General features: G+C 36.7%; 1 protein-coding gene across 3 annotated transcripts in view; it reads right to left on the bottom strand.

Moving 5' to 3' along the window:
• The window catches only part of KIF1B (kinesin family member 1B), an 86,597-nt gene that overhangs the window by 60,595 nt on the left and 15,685 nt on the right, over positions 1-10,317 (bottom strand). For all 3 annotated transcript variants that reach the window (XM_010296764.1, XM_010296765.1, XM_010296766.1), the window contains exons 2-8: positions 9,722-9,798; positions 7,274-7,453; positions 5,140-5,205; positions 3,332-3,510; positions 2,438-2,549; positions 1,342-1,419; positions 1,030-1,095 (exon numbers count right to left, since the gene is read on the bottom strand). In XM_010296764.1, coding sequence (XP_010295066.1) covers positions 1,030-1,095; positions 1,342-1,419; positions 2,438-2,549; positions 3,332-3,510; positions 5,140-5,205; positions 7,274-7,453; positions 9,722-9,798 — 758 coding nt within the window. The remainder of the gene's footprint in view (positions 1-1,029; positions 1,096-1,341; positions 1,420-2,437; positions 2,550-3,331; positions 3,511-5,139; positions 5,206-7,273; positions 7,454-9,721; positions 9,799-10,317) is intronic.

Genomic DNA, 10,317 nt, shown 5'->3' with positions numbered 1-10,317 from the left:
CAGGAATGTAATAAAAAAAATTCCTAACTACATACTTAAATGGATACTTTTCATTAATTTTTCCCCAACCTTAGAACATTTTTAAATTTTAGCACTGATAATTCTCAGGCTTCATGACTATAATTTATAGTCACAGGAATTTCTCAAAGATCTGACATAAGAGACCCCTGCTTTTTGATTCCAAAGCAAAGAGAATAAAATCTCACACTCAGGCAAAAAAGACAACATCCACTACTCAGACCATCATACCTTGTTGGTGCAGTTATCCTAAGTTGAATGCATTAAAGAAAGAGGAAGAAGATACAAGATGAGCTTCTTAACAGAGCTTTATATATAATTTCCGTGTTAGCTTGGATAGTATTTTCTTTTCTTGAGAAGCCAAATGAATGACAACCGTTTTTCACTTAAAAAAACTAAAAAGCACTTAAGTATATTACACCTGTCCAAGCTGTTGAGAACTCACTTTTTAAATGAACAGCAATAATTTACTTGCCTTTTTTAAAAAATACTAGTTGAGTATAAAAATAAAAGACAAAGTACTTCTCCAAATCCACAGCATTATGTTTGGACCAACACATGCTCGCTCAACACATTACTAAGTCTTGCCATTGCAAAAGAAGCCAGTGATAATCACATTATTGCACTGGTATTTCTGAAGTTTTTAACAACAAACATGCAGTTTGTTTTCTAAAATTATTTTTTCAAATAAAAATACAATTACTGCTCTGCAGAACTAAAAGCTTTCTAGTCGAACATGTCTTCTACACAAATGCAGGCTTCTTGTGCAAGGCTTTTTCATAGTTAAACAAACCAATGCTTCAATCTATCAACAAATAATGTTTCTACCAGCCTGTATGGCATTCACAGAATACTATCAACACTACTCATTTATCAAAATATACACAGATAATTTGGCTGAGAATGCTAGGCCAAGAACAGTGAATGATTCTGTTCTACTCCATGTTTTTTACTGTCTCAGTTTTACTAGCTATGGAAAGGTTGTTGCAGATAAGTAAATGCTGTACTTACCACTTCAGCCAATGCCGAAATAACTTTGCCAAGAGTTGTGAGAGACTTGTTTATATTTGCTCCTTCCTGAGAAAACAGAATCCAGTATTATAGAGTAATTGACATTGTTCATCCATGAACCTCTGTAGACTAAACAACCCAAATATCACATCCATGATCGGGAAGTAGGGGGAAGAAGTCTTCAGTTTTGCAATTATTTTTTCCATACTTAAAATAGCAATCCTTTCTTTTCCATATTTGTCAAGCAAAGACTCCACATGATGCTTGTGCACCCACTTCCATTTCTTTCCCCATGCATCAATGGCCCAATACCTTTAATCGGGTTCCTTTGGCACCAGTTGAATCAGCTCGTTCACTCCCAGCTAGATCCACAAGGCTAATCTTGCTGACCTGCAGAGATAAAGCACATTAATAATAAACAAAGAACTCTATAGCGTAAGAACTCTACCATCTGAAAAATCACTGTAGTGTGCTTAAAACTACAGTCAAACAAAGTCTTCACAAGCAATTAGCTTGATGCTGTTATCTTATGGACAAAAAGTGTCTGAGATTATGCTCTTAAGTATTCCTATACCCCACCTAAAACAGAGAGAATGAAGTCTCACATGAACAGAGCAGAACGGAAGTCAAAAGAAATTAAGTGTTATTGCTACAGACAACACAAGAATCTCAAAGGAAGAGAAACTTAATGTTTCATCCTGACTCTAGTGACATCAACAATAAAGCACTGGCCCACCTAAGACTACAGATTACCCGTCAGTTAATGACAATTTTACAGGGTCTTTCTATTTGGCGGGGTGGTAGTGGTGTCTTCAATACATAACTTTTTTCAGATCTGTCCACAGTAGTCAGTTCAGAAACATGAACATTACGGCTACTTCAGCTACTTTTGCATGACAGAGCCTCCATTTCAGAGTAATAAGAGCTAGAAAACTGTTCCATGCTGAACAGCATACCTCCTTTTAACACGCAAATTCTTTTAACACGCAAATTGCAGAAAGTGCTAAGTGTCACTCATTCCAAAGAAAAGAGCTAACAAGGCAAATATTTTGCACTGACAAGCAAAGCCACAGAAAGTTCTGGGAACAAGACTGGGGAAGATTAGTTTCTTTTATTGCATATATCGCTTCCCATAGAACCTAGTCCTTAAAGCTGTATTTTTCCCCACATCTATATATTCTCCTCCTGCACATATTCCCTATTTATTTGTTTTTAGAATTACAAGCAAACAAAATCCCGTAAGAAATAAAAGGGCTTTTGACAAGGCACACAGCAAGTTCACCCTTAAACAAAACACCATAAAACCAATTAATGAGAATTAATTTTCTCATTATACTGCCAATAAGAATAAGTCAATGCAGGGAAGATTTGTGAAAAACAGTCAGAAAGCCACTTATCTGTAACATACCTTCTCTGTGGAAAGATCAGTTTCTGTGTCATGTTTCTTCTGAGTAAAGACAATTGTAAACACAGCATGAGAGCGGCTGCTGGTTTCATTCATGTTGGTAGCTGCCACAGTCCTATTATATGAACAGATAAAGACATGCTTAGAAAACAGTAGTCTCTACACTGCAAGTACAACTACCTGCAGGGCTGAATGCAGCTGTAGAGAAATGAGACCAAGAGGCTGTACAGCTCATGTTCTGCTCTGTAACCAAGACCAAGCCATACCCAACACCATTAACAAACCTTTTGAATTTTCACTCCTGAATTATTCCCACCTTCATCACAGTTTAAACAAAGCTTCCTCAATCTGTGTACTCAATAATCTACCTTACAGTCAAAGACCCAAGAAAACGTAAGCAGCAGTCTTCCCCACACATTGTTAAACAGAGCCTACAGCTGACATGAAAACAACTACTAATGAGCCAGAACCTAAAGCTAGAATGCCAATTTTAGTCCTGATCACTTGAATGAATGAGGAGACCGTGTTCCCATGTTTATACTAATATAGTGATACAGTACACAACGAAAACAGAACTAAAAGCCAGTTTAATTATTTTCATGCTTCATCTCAAGCCATTACAAGCTTTAAGTATCTACACTTACACACTGTAACTTAAGTTATAATACTTAAGTTATAATACTTATAGCTATCGAGCACTGTTTCACCAGACAAAACAATTCCAGTCTTTTAATAGCATTGATCAGCGCCTATTTAAACAACACTCCTCATGTGACATGAAGTTTTTTTTTAAAATGCCAATGTATCACAATGTATCACAGAAACATAAATTTGCTGCTGTATGCCATATATGCCCACAACAGAGATAAAAATATATAATGTGCTATTGTCACCAACCTGGCTTTGTTTCCAGCATCCATGAGGTCTGCAATGTCTGTATAAGATGTGACTGCTAACTTGGACAGATCTTCCACATATGGTCCAAGCAGAGGATGTTCTCGCACCCGCAAATTCCCTTTGTTCTTCGGGTTCAATAAGTCTCTGACTCTCTCACAGTAAATCTCCATGTAACTCACCTGAAAACAGGAATTTATATAGGCAATTTAGTGTTTCTTAAGGCTTCCTCTGCAAGCAGCTCTGCAGCATTTCTGAGGGCCACTGGTAGAAACTCCCCCAGTCCACTACAAGAAAGCAGTAGGTGGGTGTCTCAGTCCATTTAACAGCTTGAGACAATGGCAGAAGGGAAGAAGAGTGACTAGTCTCATGCATCAGATCTCCAACATAAGCTGCAGGCCTTGGGTCCACGTATAGATCCCTCAACCATTTCAAACAACGCTGATGTTTAATTAAAAAATAATTTAAAAATTAATTAATTAATTAAAAATTAATCACAACCATCTTAACAGCTTTAACATGACACAGCAGCAAACCTACTTTTCCAAAGAGGAAAACAAGACAGGCGGTAAAAGGAGCCTGCTTACAAGGAATCTCTCTTATGAACCTCCAAAGCAAACTTAAGAAGGGAAAAAAATTACTTTCTTTGTATGCACAAGCAACTTGTGATTCTAAGATGTACCTGCATCCTGATGTATTCCTGAGTCATCAGTACAATTATTCAAACTATGGTAATCTTAAATCTGCACCCTTTGAAATAAATTATAAAGCTAAAATTATTTTTAAATGCATTCTTTAATGTTTCTCATTGCACTAGGCTTATCCCAGTCCAACAGGTATTTAGCAGCTGCTGCAGTCAGAACCATAAATAAGTACCAAATAGAAAAAACATCATGAAAATGCAGGAATCCTCTCATTCACGAATCCTAAACAAGATACTCCCATGGTATTCAAGCATTAAGTCATCAAATGTTAATAAAACAAAATTAAATTAAGCATTAAAATGGACATATTCAAAGTCACAGAAATAGTAATTTCCCAGTTCTGTAATTTAGAAGTAATAAAGACTGGAGTTCACGTTTATTAACAATAATCGCATTTGACTCTTACCAGCTTTTTGGCCTTCCTTTCTTTTGAAGCTTGCAACATATTGTTTGCCATTAAAACTGACTGGGACAAGAAATGGTAAGAGAAAGAAAATACTATTTCTGCAAAGCAGCTGCTTTTATTTTTATTTTGGAGCAAGACGGGGAGACAGGACAGAAAAAGAAATGGTGTTTCATGATAGCGTATGAAAAGCAATTTCTGAACACAAACCAACCAAAGTAAGGATAATAATTAAGAAAAAATAAGTAGTGACAAATTTCTTATCTATACATGGCTTAATTTTTTCGGCAAGCCAACCTTACTAAGAGATGTCAGGTAAGACTGCATGACTAAGCTATTCTAGACAAGTCCTGTAGAGAAATGGGGTATAAATTACAACTATAGTAACTGACAAGAAACATGTAGTCTTCCATCCAGCAGTCAAAAAAGAATAAAAATCTTTAAATGCATCTAAGTTTTTCAGCCCATCATTTTTTTCGTAATTGCTACAAAGGTAAAGGTATACTGATTTTCTAGTGGGGGGGAAAAAGTCACAGAACGGTTTTATTTACATTTGCCTCAAACATGAAGCAGAAAAGACACAAAGCTTAAAAAAAATTATAGAATGAAAAAATCAGCATCTTAATGCAACGTCAGTAACACAGCACCTAAGCTCAGTTTGATGTCCAGCACGCAGATACTCTTTGATCTCTCACCATACTCACCTCTACAGAGTATGACATTTCTTCATTGCTGTTGTCATTGATTTTCTCAAACAGCTCTTCACATAGCTGGAAAGAGATTAAACCCGAGTCAGAAACTAGTCTTTACTGAGTAGTAACAAGTAACTACTATGTCATGCCATTAAACTGGCTTTAGAGTGAGGGCAGGGGAAGAAAAAGAACCTATTACATTAACCACATACAGCCTCACTGGGAAGATACTTAATCTCAACTCTACACCACTATCATCCAACCTTATGCTATATAGTATCTCAACAATTGTTCTAGGTTTAACCAGTATTATTATTCTGTAGTAGAAAATTAGAAAAAGCCTGTAATAACTGAAATTGGAAGTAATTGTTTTAGAAAGGAATTCTTAAAATCCATAATCTTCTCTTAGTCTCACAAAAAAAAAAAAGCCTAGTTGGTGTGCTGAAGTTCCACGATTCAAATTTAAATCAATAGGTAGAAATTGTTTCAAAATTTATTAACAATATCTTCATATGAAAGATACTTTATCAGAAGTTTACTGCTTCAAGATTGCTTGTCTACAAGTAACTGAAATGCGAGACCTAAAATTAAGGTAATAGAGGAAGAAGTAGTAAACAGTGGACAAGCCATGGATATGTATTTGGAGATTAAAAGGCACGGGTACGGAGAGGAGTAAGAGTAGAAAGACATTTCTGGAACAGATATCTACAAGCCACTGTATTAAAAATAAACATATTATGAAGAACACAGGCAATTTTTAAAGTATACACTCTGAAGTAGTCAGTCAACACACCGTTAAAGTATCTTTAAAGTTTCACACTAGGGACTGGCAGACATGGAATTTTGCCAACACATAAGAATATATCTTGGGAGATGATTAATTGTACCTTCTGTGTATGTGACAAGAAAGAGAACAGATTCAAGAAGGTCCCTCTGAACAAATAATTCATTTTGTACCTTTATAAGAAGGCCTCCCAGTGAAATTACAAGGAAATGATTTTGTTTTAAAACTGTAGTAGATAACAGAAGTGTTATTAAATCTACAGGAGCATTACTAAGTTGGAGGTTTTTTTAGGACAATGTTTAATTTGTATGTACTTGAGGTTTCAGAAAAACAAATAGGAATATCAAGATTACAACGAAGTATTTTATCACGAAGCTGTTGTCACAGATTTTCAGCTCATTTCACCTGTTACACTGTTACTTTGTATTATTGTAATAAAACCAAAATGCTTAGATATAACCATTCTGTCCTTCGTCACATTAGCTTTTTCAGCATTATTTTTAGCTAATCACCAGAACACTTGCAACCTATTACAGTATATATGCCCACACTATTAACAGAGAACAACATTTTGTGCCATCTATTTCACACCTGTGGCACAGGGCCAATGTCTACTGCAAGCTTGCAGCAGGATGAAGACCAAAGTTGTTCACCATATTTATTTATTAAAACTGAAACCCAGCCTCAGATTTCTATTTTGGGAATTGAGGAATGCACCATGGTCCACTGTCAGCACCTACACACTGAGGAAGGCCTGCACTTAGAACAAGTGCCACACAACCCAAAGCTTTAGAATGCTGAATTCATGATAACGGCATAAACTGTTGCCAGCCAACATTTCTTGTGGGGATATCTCAACTTCTTCACATTTCATGGCAAATGTCAACAACAAATTTCGAGGAGGGGAAATAACACTGGGCTGTGCTCAGTTGCCCTAAATATTTTCCCCAATGTTCTGATAGACTTCATTTCTTACCAAGATATATTATTCAGTTTTTAGCTTTGGGAAACTTGTTTCCACAAAAAAATTACGGCATGTTCATTTGCTGAATACAAAATGCTTAAGTGCTGTCCTAGCTAGAGCCAGAGAAGGAGACAAGAAACCCACTGAGTAAGACACCTTGATTTACTATTTTGTTGGGGAAGTGGAGAAATTGGATTGGGGAAAATATGCAGAGCATATAGTACAATATAAAAAAGTAACAGAGGGAAAATTACTTATAATGCTCTTTTTCCCCTCAGTAGATTTCTTTCACTTCAGAAGTAAACTTAACTGTTACTGCAATATAAAAAAAGCGTATCAGCAATCATGTGTATGAACATGCTATAAAAACCAAATCCCCTTTCTGGGTTCTGTTCTACCTGGGGGATTATGCCTGCTTGGCTCTCCTCCTGCTTGCCCATCATTGTGTAGGATTTCCCAGCTCCAGTTTGTCCATAGGCAAAAATGCATACGTTGTAGCCCTCAAAGGCATGCAGCAACATCTCCTTCCCAATATCATTGTACACACGGCTCTGAGATGCAAAGCAGGGATCTTCAGGCTGAAAAGACATGAAAACAGCATAAATACAGTCTTATCCTATCATTCAAGTAACATTTCAAAAAGCAACTGTTTTTTATTCCTACTTCTATCTTGTGGGTCAATCCCTTAGGAAGAGACAAATGTAGCACATTTTTTTTTTTTTTTTACACACAGCTTCTTCCCAGCTGGAGAAGAATGACAATGACAACCCTTGCAGAACCATTCCATCAATGTTGAGGAAACAATCTGCACAAAGAAATCAACCAATTCTGTTTTGTGAACACCGTTGACACTGCTGGAAAGGTTTCATGCAAGATCACTGACAAAGGAGATACAGTGTGTTGGGGGGGGGCAGGCGGGAATCAAAAGTAGAGTTCAGAGTGTCAATACAAACGAATAAAGGGCTGGAAGCTACAAAAATCCCACGGTGGTTGATCTTGACAAGAGCTCTGAAGGGTAGTAGGGTGAAAATAGAAGCAAAAGTTTCTTAGGTTTATTTTGTTGGGCTTTAAGATTAAGAGTGTAAACAAATCATTAAAATGACCAAGTTTTTCTTGCAGCTGTCCAATTCCACTGTCCAATCCAATCCAAGTTTCTATTTACAGCCTCACTGGTGACTACAAAATCCTTAAGTATGTCAATACATATTTCAAATTAGCAAGTAGCTGAGCCAGTCAAGGACAATGTATCAGAACATTTTTCTACAGCTAAACTCAAGGTTAGCAATAAAACTGAAATATAACATGGAAAAAAAGCTACTTTAAAGCAATTTAACCCAGTGATAAAACAAACAAGAACTCTAGTGTAGATGCATCCAGTGATAGAAATCTGTGTAACAAAGCAAGTCATCACCTTCAAACACTTGAATGAAAAGTTTGTTACATTTTGAAAAGAGGCACTGCTGCACATGCAGTAAAAATAAAAAAAATAATCTCAAGTTAAAGATGTCAAAAAGACACTCGCCAGATCTTGCAAATACACAACCTGCTCAAAAAAAACCTCCATGAATTGTAGAAATTAATTCTCCATTTTCTAAGTAATGCATTTCAGGCACTCCAGCGCTGTACTGAGCAGATTCCAACATCCAGTCACCAGAGGCAATCCAACATGAAGCCCCAAGCATGGTACAGGATACAGAAATACTGACAGAAAGCTGGATTAGGTATATATGCTCTTTTTTCTGATGTCCTCCCTTGATCATTTAGGAAAGTCGTTGGTAATATACTTCAAAAAAATTATCATACTAATGATTACCTCAGTAGATGTTTTATGCTGCACAAATCAGAAAAGACTGCACAGGTAACATGCCATTGAAACTTGATTTTGCAGGAGTATGTCACTACATTGTATGCGACTATGTTATTCTTAATCTAGCATTCTCTCTCTCTTCCTGATGTGTTGAATTTTAACATTAATTGCTCCTGATATCAGGACAAACCTAGCTGTGCTTAGATTCTAACATTGGGATCAAGGTTTTATCAGACCACTTTTTTTTTTCCTTGATGCTGCTTATCTGCTAGTTTTCAGGAATTATGTTCATAATGTTACTCTGACTGATCCTGTAATCTACTTGCATGGCTGCTCTGGAAGATGCAGTAAAACAGCTTCACAAACCCACGTTTTTCATCATTAAAACAATCTTGTTGGCCACAGATTCACTCAGAAATATTGTCTTATTTGCACCATCCAAGTCACTAAAATTAATTTTAGAGAAATGCATTACCTCTTCTTTCTATATCTTTTGTGAAAATAAGGCAGGGGAGGGGTAGATGGCAGAACACCACAGTTCTGGCGTAGAACAATTACTGGAAGTCAGCAAGACCTTACCACCAATTCGCAGGAGGGTGGGGCAGAGGAGCTAGATGCGAGTTTATTGCTTTTGCAGCTATTGGAAACGCAGATCACTACCTCTGTCTTTTCCAGATGTGCCAAGGGAACCCAGACCACATCTCTCCTTGAACTGTAAGAACTCAGGCAACTTTGACTTGTCTAAGAGCAGAACTCGATTAACTGCGGTTCACATGCATCCTTAAAATATTTAGAACAGAACATTGTTGGAGAATATCTTCAGTAATCTTTCAAATATTTACAACTTGTTATCAAACTCCAGGAGCTGAGCTTTCTGCTCTCCCCCAAACAGGAAAAGACAACATAAAATGTCAAACTTCCAACCTGAATAGGGGTGAGAGAGACAGTGCAGAAACATCTGATATGATCAGAAAATAATGCAGTTTAATCAAGCCAGTCAACAAGAACAAAAAAGAAGTTTTCTTGTAGAAGAACTTACCGATGTGTGGGACCAATAAGAGTAGTCAAAGCTGAAGGACTTTGGTGCTTCCTTGGGATTCTTTGGGTTGATAATACCTACAGGAAATAAAATTCAAATTCTTAGCTAACTTGACGCTTAGGAGCATAAATGTTCTAAATGAAATGGATTAAGAAGTTGGACTGAATGAAAATGAATGAAAAAATGCTTGTGTATATTTCCTATGTTATAGCCTTTACAAGTCACATTCAAATAACTGACCTCCAATTGCCTTTTCAGCTCTTGCAATCCTTGACTTAATTTTCTTTCCAACGTGTTCATAGATAAGAATCTTCACGTGAACTAAGTCACTGAACACTTTAGAAATACCAGGATAAACATGCTTTGCAAAATCCAACTTCTTCCCCTTCATATCAGTACATCTGTGAATTTTATGTTCTTTTCCTTGTCTCATATCCTCTATTTCTTTCAGTATTTGGCCCACACATGCACAACACCCACAATTAGTGAAAGCTCCTCCAGATAGATACCTTTTAGGTTGTTGGTTTTGTGTTGGTGTTGAGTTTTTTCCCTTTCCCAATAGAAAAACAGCTTCCCATAACCTTTGCGGGGGGGGG

Source organism: Phaethon lepturus, unplaced genomic scaffold, assembly GCF_000687285.1.
Source record: "Phaethon lepturus isolate BGI_N335 unplaced genomic scaffold, ASM68728v1 scaffold13811, whole genome shotgun sequence".
Taxonomy (NCBI): Eukaryota; Metazoa; Chordata; class Aves; order Phaethontiformes; family Phaethontidae; genus Phaethon; species Phaethon lepturus.
The sequence above is the reverse complement of the archived record's forward strand: the minus strand, read 5'-3'. Positions and strand labels throughout refer to the sequence as shown.